This window comes from Tachypleus tridentatus, unplaced genomic scaffold (assembly GCF_004210375.1).
Source record: "Tachypleus tridentatus isolate NWPU-2018 unplaced genomic scaffold, ASM421037v1 Hic_cluster_1, whole genome shotgun sequence".
In the NCBI taxonomy this organism is placed as follows: domain Eukaryota; kingdom Metazoa; phylum Arthropoda; class Merostomata; order Xiphosura; family Limulidae; genus Tachypleus; species Tachypleus tridentatus.
In genome coordinates, this window is record NW_027467777.1 from 19,492,158 (window position 1) to 19,506,433 (window position 14,276).

Consider the following 14,276-nt stretch of genomic DNA (forward strand, 5'->3'; position numbering starts at 1 on the left):
ACTAACTTTATACCAATAATTATATTGTTGTTTTATCAGATGGAACTAATTTTATACGAATAATCATGTTGTTGTTTTATCACATGGAACTAACTTTGTACCAATAATAATATTGTTGTTTTATCACATGGAACTAACTTTATAACAATAATTATATTGTTGTTTTATCAGATGGAACTAACTTTATACCAATAATTATATTATTGTTTTATCAGATGGAACTAACTTTATACCAATAATTATATTGTTGTTTTATCAGATGGAACTAACGTTATTGCAATAATTATATTTTTGTTTGATCTGATGGAACTAACTTTATACGAATAATTATATTGTTGTTTTGTGAGATGGCACAAACTTTATACCAATAATAAAATTGTTTTTTTTATCATATGGAACTAACTTTATACCAATAATCATATTGTTGTTTTATCAGATGGAACTAACTTTATACCAATAATCGTATTGTTGTTTTATCAGATGGAACTAACTTTATACGAATAATCGTATTGTTGTTTTATCTGATGGAACTAACATTATAACAATAATTATTTTGTTGTTTTATCAGATGGAACTACCTTTTTACCAATAATTATATTATTGTTTTATCAGATGGAACTAACTTTATACCAATAATTATATTGTTCTTTTATCAGATGGAACTTACTTTATACCAATAATCATATTGTTGTTTTATGAGATGGAACTAACTTTTTACCAATAATCATATTGTTGTTTTATCAGATGGAACTAACTTTATACGAATAATCATATTGTTGTTTTATCTGATGAATCTAACATTATACCAATAATTATTTTGTCGTTTTATCAGATGGAACTAACTTTATACCAATAATCATATTGTCGTTTTATCAGATGGAACTAACTTTATACCAATACTTATATTGTTGTTTTATCAGATGGAACTAACTTTATATCAATAATTATATTGTTGTTTTATCAGATGAAACTAATTTTATACCAATAATTATATTGTTGTTTTATCAGATGGAACAAACTTTATGCCAATAATTATATTGTTGTTTTCTCAGATGGAACTAACTTTATACCAATAATCATATTGTTGTTTTATCAGATGGAACTAACTTTTTACCAATAATCATATTGTTGTTTTATCAGATGGAAATAACTTTATACGAATAATCATGTTGTTGTTTTATCAGATGGAACTAACTTTGTACCAATAATAATATTGTTGTTTTATCAGATGGAACTAACTTTATACCAATAATCATATTGTTGTTTTATCAGATGGAACTAACTTTATACCAATAATTATATTATTGTTTTATCAGATGGAACTAACTTTATACCAATAATTATATTGTTGTTTTCTCAGATGGAACTAACTTTATTCCAATAATCATATTGTTGTTTTATCAGATGGGACTAACTTTATACCAATAATTATATTGTTGTTTTATCAGATGGAACTAACTTTATTGCAATAATTATATTTTTGTTTTATCTGATGGAACTAACTTTATACCAATAATCATGTTGTTGTTTTATCAGATGGAACTAACTCTATTCCAATAATTATATTGTTGTTTACCAGATGGAACTAACTTATGTTTTATCAGCTCAAATTAAGATTATATATAATCCATTATTGTTGTTTTACCAACTTCAATGAACAATACTTCTAGATAATCACTAAAACACGGCACTCGGTGTATGAGATCAATATAAGTTGTAGAAATAGAATATTTAAAATCCAGTTAACAAATAATGATTTAATTACTCGTGTGAGGATTTCTGTTGATAAATGATAGAAACAAATAAACGAAAACTAAAAGGAAATTTAAAAATTAAAGAATCCAATTTGTTGTAGATGACAAATATTATCATGTTATAAAACAACAGATAAAAGAACTGAAACCAATAATGGTTAGACTGCTTTGAATTATCAGTTAAATCATTTGACTATTTACGATAATTGTGGAATTTTATGGTTAGCAATAAGATATTTCAAATTAATAGTAGGTTAGTAATTTCTAAGGTTAGCAATAGGATAATTTATATGGACAGCAGGTTAGGGTATTCCAAGGCTAACAGTACGATACTGCCTGTGTCTGGCAGGTTAGGGGATTCGCAGGTTAAAAGTAAGGTTATGCCTATGTCTGGCAGGTTAGGGAATTCGAAGGTTAACAGTACGATACTGCATGTGTCTGGCAGGTTAGGGGATTCAAAGGTTAAAAGTAAGGTATTGCTTATGTCTGGCAGGTTAGGGGATTCGAAGGTTAAATGTAAGGTATTGCCTGTGTCTGGCAGGTTAGGGGATTCGAAGGTTAAAAGTAAGGAATTGGAATAAACAACATTACAATAAACTTCACAATTTTCTTTCCAATATTTGAGGATAAAAATGTAATTACAGATATCAGAAGAAAACTTGTGAATGACGTATTCACAAGGGGATGCAGGATGGACCGTGGAACATTTATGTATTAGTAGCCTGTATAGTTGAAGGCGTTTATTTTTAAGTTCTTTTTAAGCATTACTAACAACAAGAGTTTAGATTCTCTACAAAAAAGTATCTCAGGATTACCTGGCACAGATAGGTAGCGCTAGTAAAACTCTTCATGGTAAATGGTATTTTTATTCCGATTGGGGTAAAGATGTTTGAATCACATAATAAATTAAGACACAGAGGGCGACACTAAAAGTCCCATTGGCAATTTGGGAATAGTAACTGATATATAATAATTTTTCGTTTAACATTACGATTTATGCACGTTAAATGTAACGTGTGACAAAGCTTCGATATTAAGACAGTCCCTGAAACAGACATATAAGAAGTGATTAAACAGTTATTATAACACGGTCTACTAGCACATACATTCATGATGATTTCGAGTGTTTTTCTCAGTCACGTTTCCAAAACCACATGTGTTAATCTTTTATCAGATCCTAGTCGATACAGGAACATTACTTATTACTAGAAGGACAGAATAGAAAGAAACATTGGAAGATGACAGTCTTAGATGGTTAAATTTGATCTTAAGCCATTTCAGTACGAGTCCAGTTTGAGCAACACCAGATGGCGCGGTAGCAGCTTGTCTTGTTTGTTAACTTTGGCACAGAAGTAAACTGTTCTAATTGTTAATGTCTGTCAATCAACACTTTCAAGTAACAACGACAGATTTCTCCTCGTGACTCATCTGTAGTGGAAAGTGTCAAAACGTCTTTCTTTACTCAGCTTTCTTGACAGACAGTTTAATGACGTAACCAAGTAACAATAACCAGGAACACCGAGAGACCCTGCGGAGAAGAGAAAGACGAGGACGAACCCGGAAGTGGACTTTTATCTGTGTCAAAAAAAAATGTCACAATAATATATATTAGATAGACTGAACGTTATACGTTAGATAGAAAAATTTCCCATACTGGATTATACATATCCTGGGATTCAGCACACTAAACAAAACAAAAACTCAACATATTAAGAAACTAAATAAACAACCACAAAACTATGTTCACCAGATAAAATTAACAATGAAATCAACAAAATAAAACAAAACTTCAACATCAAAATCAACAAATTTCCTCGAAAAAATTATACACACACACCTAGACCAACAACAAATCCCAAGATACAACAAACTACAAAACCTTATACTGCTGTGTACCATATGTTCATGACATCAGTGAACAAATAACCAACATTTGGAAACAAAACTTATAACAAAACATTCCAGTAAACACCAAATTTATTCAACAACCAGGTTCAAAACTAAAGTCCATACTATGTAAAAACTACACTGACAAACACAACACCAACATAATTTATAAAATACAGTGTAACAACTGCCACGAATTCTATATTCGAGAAACAAGTAGAAAAAAGGAAATTAGATTAAAAGGACACAAAAAACACCCTCATACGTTTATAAATATCGCAAATCAAATAAATACAACTTAACCATAGAAAACGCCCGCCTCCCAGTGGCTCAGCGGTATGTCTGCGGACTTACAACGCAAAAATCAGGGTTTCGATACCCGTGGTGGGCAAAGCACTGATAGCCCATTGTGTAGCTTTATGTTTAATTCAAAAAACAACAAACAAACGTAGAAATCACCCAGATATTAAGTAGGGAAATAAATATAAACAAACGCAAATTCAAAGACGCCCTACTTATACAGCAACTAAAACCAAAATTAAACCAATATAAAGGAACATCTTTATACCTATACTAATTAATAACCTAACATCCACTTCATACGCCCCCTATAATCCCGTACCCGTTTATACTCTCGTCCATAAGACGTGCGACTAGCAACGGTCACTTTCAAACTATTTCTTTCTTAACACTGAGGCCCGGCATGGCCAAGCGTGTCAAGGTGTGCGACTCGTAATCCGAGGGTCGCGGGTTCGCATCCCGGTCGCGCCAAACATGTTCGCCCTCCCAGCCGTGGGGGCATTATAATGTAACGGTCAATCCCACTATTCCTTGATAAAAGAGTAGCCCAAGAGTTGGCGGTGGGTGGTGATGACTACCTGCCTTCCCTCTAGTCTTACACTGCTAAATTAGAGACGGCTAGCACAGATAGCCCTCGAGTAGCTTTGTGCGAAATTCCAAAACAAACAAATCTTCACCTGAAGATGACCTGGGTCAAAACGTTGTTCTCTCCTTCTCAATAAAACTGTTAACACCCAAACCAGCCGTTCTGAGATACATATTTATTTCAAGTGGCTTTCTCGTCATCAAGAAATACAGACACATTATTAAAATAAATACCACAATCATATACAGCTACAAAGATAAATTACATATCCTAGACATACACAGCTACACTGTTGGATTAAATACTCTAGATAAATAAAGACTCATTGTTAAAATAAGTATTCTAGTTGTGTGCAAATATATTGTTAAAACAGATATTATCCTTGACATATACAAATTCATTATTAAAAATCACACGAGTAATTTGGTCCACAAAGAAATAAATTGAAATAAGAAATGAGAACAACCAAGTTTGTCGTTTTGACTTTATGTGATGTTTCGTTATATTATAACAAGTACAGAGTATGTTACTGAACTTCCAAGTTTGTCGTTTTGACACGTTATCATGTTAAGTTTCGTTATATTATAATAAGTACAGAGTATGTTACTGATCTTTCAAGTTTGTCGTTTTGACACGTTATGTGATGTTTCGTTATATAATAACAAGTACAGAGTATGTTACTGAACTTCCAAGTTTGTCGTTTTGACACGTTATGTGATGTTTCGTTATATTATAACAAGTACAGAGTATGTTACTGAACTTCCAAGTTTGTCGTTTTGACACGTTATGTGATGTTTCGTTATATTATAACAAGTACAGAGTATGTTACTGAACTCAAAGGTTTGTAGTTTTGACACGTTATGTGATGTTTCGTTATATTATAACAAGTACAGAGTATGTTACTGAACTTCCAAGTTTGTCGTTTTGACACGTTATGTGATGTTTCGTTATATTATAACAAGTACAGAGTATGTTACTGAACTTCCAAGTTTGTCGTTTTGACACGTTATGTGATGTTTCGTTATATTATAACAAGTACAGAGTATGTTACTGAACTTCCAAGTTTGTCGTTTTGACACGTTATGTGATGTTTCGTTATATTATAACAAGTACAGAGTATGTTACTGAACTTCCAAGTTTGTCGTTTTGACACGTTATGTGATGTTTCGTTATATTATAACAAGTACAGAGTATGTTACTGAACGTTTTCCAAGTTTGTCGTTTTGACACGTTTTGACACGTTATGTGATGTTTCGTTATATTGTAACAAGTACAGAGTATGTTACTGAACTCCAAGTTTGTCGTTTTGACACGTTATTATGTGATGTTTCGTTATATTATAACAAGTACAGAGTATGTTACTGAACTTCCAAGTTTGTCGTTTTGACACGTTATGTGATGTTTCGTTATATTATAACAAGTACAGAGTATGTTACTGAACTTCCAAGTTTGTCGTTTTGACACGTTATGTGAGTTTGTCGTTTTTCGTTATATGTTTCGTTATATTATAACAAGTACAGAGTATGTTACTGAACTTCCAAGTTTGTCGTTTTGACACGTTATGTGATGTTTCGTTATATTATAACAAGTACAGAGTATGTTACTGAACTTCCAAGTTTGTCGTTTTGTCACGTTATTATGTGATGTTTCGTTATATTGTAACAAGTACAGAGTATGTTACTGAACTCCTAAGTTTGTCGTTTTGACACGTTATTATGTGATGTTTCGTTATATTATAACAAGTACAGAGTATGTTACTGAACTTCCAAGTTTGTCGTTTTGACACGTTATGTGATGTTTCGTTATATTATAACAAGTACAGAGTATGTTACTGAACTTCCAAGTTTGTCGTTTTGACACGTTATGTGATGTTTCGTTATATTATAACAAGTACAGAGTATGTTACTGAACTTCCAAGTTTGTCGTTTTGACACGTTATGTGATGTTTCGTTATATTATAACAAGTACAGAGTATGTTACTGAACTTCCAAGTTTGTCGTTTTGACACGTTATGTGATGTTTCGTTATATTATAACAAGTACAGAGTATGTTACTGAACTTCCAAGTTTGTCGTTTTGTCACGTTATTATGTGATGTTTCGTTATATTGTAACAAGTACAGAGTATGTTACTGATCTCCTACGTTTGTTGTTTTGACACGTTATTATGTGATGTTTCGTTATATTATAACAAGTACAGAGTATGTTACTGAACTTCCAAGTTTGTCGTTTTGACACGTTATGTGATGTTTCGTTATATTATAACAAGTACAGAGTATGTTACTGAACTCCCAAGTTTGTAGTTTTGACACGTTATGTGATGTTTCGTTATATTATAACAAGTACAGAGTATGTTACTGAACTCTCAAGTTTGTCGTTTTGACACGTTATGTGATGTTTCGTTATATTATAACAAGTACAGAGTATGTTACTGAACTTCCAAGTTTGTCGTTTTGACACGTTATGTGATGTTTCGTTATATTATAACAAGTACAGAGTATGTTACTGAACTTCCAAGTTTGTCGTTTTGACACGTTATGTGATGTTTCGTTATATTATAACAAGTACAGAGTATGTTACTGAACTTCCAAGTTTGTCGTTTTGACACGTTATGTGATGTTTCGTTATATTATAACAAGTACAGAGTATGTTACTGAACTCAAAGGTTTGTAGTTTTGACACGTTATGTGATGTTTCAAGTACAGATATTACTAACAAGTTTGTCGTTTTGACACGTTATTATGTGATGAGTATGTATGTTACTGAACTCCAAGTTTGTCGTTTTGACACGTTATGTGATGTTTCGTTATATTATAACAAGTACAGAGTATGTTACTGAACTTCCAAGTTTGTCGTTTTGACACGTTATGTGATGTTTCGTTATATTATAACAAGTACAGAGTATGTTACTGAACTTCCAAGTTTGTCGTTTTGACACGTTATGTGATGTTTCGTTATATTATAACAAGTACAGAGTATGTTACTGAACTTCCAAGTTTGTCGTTTTGACACGTTATGTGATGTTTCGTTATATTATAACAAGTACAGAGTATGTTACTGAACTTCCAAGTTTGTCGTTTTGACACGTTATGTGATGTTTCGTTATATTGTAACAAGTACAGAGTATGTTACTGAACTCTCAAGTTTGTCGTTTTGACACGTTATTATGTGATGTTTCGTTATATTGTAACAAGTACAGAGTATGTTACTGAACTCCTAAGTTTGTCGTTTTGACACGTTATTATGTGATGTTTCGTAATATTATAACAAGTACAGAGTATGTTACTGAACTGAACTTCCAAGTTTGTCGTTTTGACACGTTATGTGATGTTTCGTTATATTATAACAAGTACAGAGTATGTTACTGAACTTCCAAGTTTGTCGTTTTGACACGTTATGTGATGTTTCGTTATATTATAACAAGTACAGAGTATGTTACTGAACTTCCAAGTTTGTCGTTTTGACACGTTATTATGTGATGTTTCGTTATATTATAACAAGTACAGAGTATGTTACTGAACTTCCAAGTTTGTCGTTTTGACACGTTATGTGATGTTTCGTTATATTATAACAAGTACAGAGTATGTTACTGAACTTCCAAGTTTGTCGTTTTGACACGTTATGTGATGTTTCGTTATATTATAACAAGTACAGAGTATGTTACTGAACTTCCAAGTTTGTCGTTTTGACACGTTATGTGATGTTTCGTTATATTATAACAAGTACAGAGTATGTTACTGAACTTCCAAGTTTGTCGTTTTGACACGTTATTATGTGATGTTTCGTTATATTATAACAAGTACAGAGTATGTTACTGAACTCCAAGTTTGTTGTTTTGACACGTTATGTGATGTTTCGTTATATTATAACAAGTACAGAGTATGTTACTGAACTTCCAAGTTTGTCGTTTTGACACGTTATGTGATGTTTCGTTATATTGTAACAAGTACAGAGTATGTTACTGAACTCCCAAGTTTGTCGTTTTGACACGTTATTATGTGATGTTTCGTTATATTATAACAAGTACAGAGTATGTTACTGAACTTCCAAGTTTGTCGTTTTGACACGTTATGTGATGTTTCGTTATATTATAACAAGTACAGAGTATGTTACTGAACTTCCAAGTTTGTCGTTTTGACACGTTATGTGATGTTTCGTTATATTATAACAAGTACAGAGTATGTTACTGAACTTCCAAGTTTGTCGTTTTGACACGTTATGTGATGTTTCGTTATATTATAACAAGTACAGAGTATGTTACTGAACTCCAAGTTTGTCGTTTTGACACGTTATTATGTGATGTTTCGTTATATTGTAACAAGTACAGAGTATGTTACTGAACTCCAAGTTTGTCGTTTTGACACGTTATGTGATGTTTCGTTATATTATAACAAGTACAGAGTATGTTACTGAACTTCCAAGTTTGTCGTTTTGACACGTTATGTGATGTTTCGTTATATTATAACAAGTACAGAGTATGTTACTGAACTTCCAAGTTTGTCGTTTTGACACGTTATGTGATGTTTCGTTATATTATAACAAGTACAGAGTATGTTACTGAACGTTTTGACACGTTATGTGAGTTTGTCAGAGTTTTGAACACGTTATGTGATGTTTCGTTATATTATAACAAGTACAGAGTATGTTACTGAAATCAAAGGTTTGTAGTTTTGACACGTTATGTGATGTTTCGTTATATTATAACAAGTACAGAGTATGTTACTGAACTTCCAAGTTTGTCGTTTTGACACGTTATGTGATGTTTCGTTATATTATAACAAGTACAGAGTATGTTACTGAACTTCCAAGTTTGTCGTTTTGACACGTTATGTGATGTTTCGTTATATTATAACAAGTACAGAGTATGTTACTGAACAAGTTTGTCGTTTTGACACGTTATGTGATGTTTCGTTATATTATAACAAGTACAGAGTATGTTACTGAACTTCCAAGTTTGTCGTTTTGACACGTTATGTGATGTTTCGTTATATTATAACAAGTACAGAGTATGTTACTGAACTCTCAAGTTTGTCGTTTTGACACGTTATTATGTGATGTTTCGTTATATTGTAACAAGTACAGAGTATGTTACTGAACTTCAAGTTTGTCGTTTTGACACGTTATGTGATGTTTCGTTATATTATAACAAGTACAGAGTATGTTACTGAACTCCAAGTTTGTCGTTTTGACACGTTATGTGATGTTTCGTTATATTATAACAAGTACAGAGTATGTTACTGAAATCAAAGGTTTGTAGTTTTGACACGTTATGTGATGTTTCGTTATATTATAACAAGTACAGAGTATGTTACTGAACTTCCAAGTTTGTCGTTTTGACACGTTATGTGATGTTTCGTTATATTATAACAAGTACAGAGTATGTTACTGAACTTCCAAGTTTGTCGTTTTGACACGTTATGTGATGTTTCGTTATATTATAACAAGTACAGAGTATGTTACTGAACTTCCAAGTTTGTCGTTTTGACACGTTATGTGATGTTTCGTTATATTATAACAAGTACAGAGTATGTTACTGAAATCAAAGGTTTGTAGTTTTGACACGTTATGTGATGTTTCGTTATATTATAACAAGTACAGAGTATGTTACTGAACTCCAAGTTTGTCGTTTTGTCACGTTATTATGTGATGTTTCGTTATATTGTAACAAGTACAGAGTATGTTACTGATCTCCTACGTTTGTTGTTTTGACACGTTATTATGTGATGTTTCGTTATATTATAACAAGTACAGAGTATGTTACTGAACTTCCAAGTTTGTCGTTTTGACACGTTATGTGATGTTTCGTTATATTATAACAAGTACAGAGTATGTTACTGAACTCAAAGGTTTGTAGTTTTGACACGTTATGTGATGTTTCGTTATATTATAACAAGTACAGAGTATGTTACTGAACTTCCAAGTTTGTCGTTTTGACACGTTATGTGATGTTTCGTTATATTATAACAAGTACAGAGTATGTTACTGAACTTCCAAGTTTGTCGTTTTGACACGTTATGTGATGTTTCGTTATATTATAACAAGTACAGAGTATGTTACTGAACTTCCAAGTTTGTCGTTTTGACACGTTATGTGATGTTTCGTTATATTATAACAAGTACAGAGTATGTTACTGAACTTCCAAGTTTGTCGTTTTGACACGTTATGTGATGTTTCGTTATATTATAACAAGTACAGAGTATGTTACTGAACTTCCAAGTTTGTCGTTTTGACACGTTATGTGATGTTTCGTTATATTATAACAAGTACAGAGTATGTTACTGAACTTCCAAGTTTGTCGTTTTGACACGTTATGTGATGTTTCGTTATATTATAACAAGTACAGAGTATGTTACTGAACTCAAAGGTTTGTAGTTTTGACACGTTATGTGATGTTTCGTTATATTATAACAAGTACAGAGTATGTTACTGAAATCAAAGTTTGTCGTTTTGACACGTTATGTGATGTTTCGTTATATTATAACAAGTACAGAGTATGTTACTGAACTTCCAAGTTTGTCGTTTTGACACGTTATGTGATGTTTCGTTATATTATAACAAGTACAGAGTATGTTACTGAACTTCCAAGTTTGTCGTTTTGACACGTTATGTGATGTTTCGTTATATTATAACAAGTACAGAGTATGTTACTGAAATCAAAGGTTTGTAGTTTTGACACGTTATGTGATGTTTCGTTATATTATAACAAGTACAGAGTATGTTACTGAACTTCCAAGTTTGTCGTTTTGACACGTTATGTGATGTTTCGTTATATTATAACAAGTACAGAGTATGTTACTGAACTCAAAGGTTTGTAGTTTTGACACGTTATGTGATGTTTCGTTATATTATAACAAGTACAGAGTATGTTACTGAACTCCAAGTTTGTCGTTTTGACACGTTATGTGATGTTTGTTATATTATAACAAGTACAGAGTATGTTACTGAATCCAAGTTTGTCGTTTTGACACGTTATGTGATGTTTCGTTATATTATAACAAGTACAGAGTATGTTACTGAACTCCAAGTTTGTCGTTTTGACACGTTATGTGATGTTTCGTTATATTATAACAAGTACAGAGTATGTTACTTCCAAGTTTGTCGTTTTGACACGTTATTATGTGATGTTTCGTTATATTATAACAAGTACAGAGTATGTTACTGAATAGTTTATAACAAGTACAGAGTATGTTACTGAACAAGTTTCCAAGTTTGTCGTTTTGACACGTTACTATGTGATGTTTCGTTATATTATAACAAGTACAGAGTATGTTACTGAACTTCCAAGTTTGTCGTTTTGACACGTTATGTGATGTTTCGTTATATTATAACAAGTACAGAGTATGTTACTGAACGTTTTCCAAGTTTGTCGTTTTGACACGTTATGTGATGTTTCGTTATATTATAACAAGTACAGAGTATGTTACTGAACTCCAAGTTTGTCGTTTTGACACGTTATGTGATGTTTCGTTATATTATAACAAGTACAGAGTATGTTACTGTCCAAGTTTGTCGTTTTGACACGTTATGTGATGTTTCGTTATATTATAACAAGTACAGAGTATGTTACTGAACTCCAAGTTTGTCGTTTTGACACGTTATGTGATGTTTCGTTATATTATAACAAGTACAGAGTATGTTACTGAACTTCCAAGTTTGTCGTTTTGACACGTTATGTGATGTTTCGTTATATTATAACAAGTACAGAGTATGTTACTGAACTTCCAAGTTTGTCGTTTTGACACGTTATGTGATGTTTCGTTATATTATAACAAGTACAGAGTATGTTACTGAACTCCAAGTTTGTCGTTTTGACACGTTATTATGTGATGTTTCGTTATATTATAACAAGTACAGAGTATGTTACTGAACTCCAAGTTTGTCGTTTTGACACGTTATGTGATGTTTCGTTATATTATAACAAGTACAGAGTATGTTACTGAACTCCAAGTTTGTCGTTTTGACACGTTATGTGATGTTTCGTTATATTATAACAAGTACAGAGTATGTTACTGAACTCCAAGTTTGTCGTTTTGACACGTTATTATGTGATGTTTCGTTATATTATAACAAGTACAGAGTATGTTACTGAACTCCAAGTTTGTCGTTTTGACACGTTATGTGATGTTTCGTTATATTATAACAAGTACAGAGTATGTTACTGAACTTCCAAGTTTGTCGTTTTGACACGTTATGTGATGTTTCGTTATATTATAACAAGTACAGAGTATGTTACTGAACTTCCAAGTTTGTCGTTTTGACACGTTATGTGATGTTTCGTTATATTATAACAAGTACAGAGTATGTTACTGAACTTCCAAGTTTGTCGTTTTGACACGTTATTGATGTTTGATATTTAACAAGTACAGAGTATGTTACTGAACAAGTTTGTCGTGACACGTTATGTATGTTACTGAACTTCCAAGTTTGTCGTTTTGACACGTTATGTGATGTTTCGTTATATTATAACAAGTACAGAGTATGTTACTGAACTTCCAAGTTTGTCGTTTTGACAGTTTGTCGTTTTGACACGTTATGTGATGTTTCGTTATATTATAACAAGTACAGAGTATGTTACTGAACTTCCAAGTTTGTCGTTTTGACACGTTATGTGATGTTTCGTAATATTATAACAAGTACAGAGTATGTTACTGAACTTCCAAGTTTGTCGTTTTGACACGTTATGTGATGTTTCGTTATATTATAACAAGTACAGAGTATGTTACTGAACTTCCAAGTTTGTCGTTTTGACACGTTATGTGATGTTTCGTTATATTATAACAAGTACAGAGTATGTTACTGAACTTCCAAGTTTGTCGTTTTGACACGTTATGTGATGTTTCGTAATATTATAACAAGTACAGAGTATGTTACTGAAATCAAAGGTTTGTAGTTTTGACACGTTATGTGATGTTTCGTTATATTATAACAAGTACAGAGTATGTTACTGAACTTCCAAGTTTGTCGTTTTGACACGTTATGTGATGTTTCGTAATATTATAACAAGTACAGAGTATGTTACTGAAATCAAAGGTTTGTAGTTTTGACACGTTATGTGATGTTTCGTTATATTATAACAAGTACAGAGTATGTTACTGAACTCCAAGTTTGTCGTTTTGACACGTTATGTGATGTTTCGTTATATTATAACAAGTACAGAGTATGTTACTGAAATCAAAGGTTTGTAGTTTTGACACGTTATGTGATGTTTCGTTATATTATAACAAGTACAGAGTATGTTACTGAACTTCCAAGTTTGTCGTTTTGACACGTTATGTGATGTTTCGTTATATTATAACAAGTACAGAGTATGTTACTGAACGTTTTCCAAGTTTGTCGTTTTGACACGTTATGTGATGTTTCGTTATATTATAACAAGTACAGAGTATGTTACTGAACTTCCAAGTTTGTCGTTTTGACACGTTATGTGATGTTTCGTTATATTATAACAAGTACAGAGTATGTTACTGAACTTCCAAGTTTGTCGTTTTGACACGTTATGTGATGTTTCGTTATATTATAACAAGTACAGAGTATGTTACTGAAATCAAAGGTTTGTAGTTTTGACACGTTATGTGATGTTTCGTTATATTATAACAAGTACAGAGTATGTTACTGAACTTCCAAGTTTGTCGTTTTGACACGTTATGTGATGTTTCGTTATATTATAACAAGTACAGAGTATGTTACTGAACTCCAAGTTTGTCGTTTTGACACGTTATTATGTGATGTTTCGTTATATTATAACAAGTAC

General features: G+C 31.9%; 1 protein-coding gene across 1 annotated transcript in view; it reads right to left on the bottom strand.

Annotated features, from left to right (window-relative positions):
• Window positions 1-1,863: 1,863 nt before the first annotated feature.
• The window catches only part of LOC143241697 (lachesin-like), a 385,365-nt gene continuing 372,952 nt past the window's right edge, over window positions 1,864-14,276 (bottom strand). Inside the window, exon 7 of the mRNA XM_076484927.1 lies at window positions 1,864-3,329. Coding sequence (XP_076341042.1) covers window positions 3,238-3,329 — 92 coding nt within the window. The 3' untranslated portion in view covers window positions 1,864-3,237. The remainder of the gene's footprint in view (window positions 3,330-14,276) is intronic.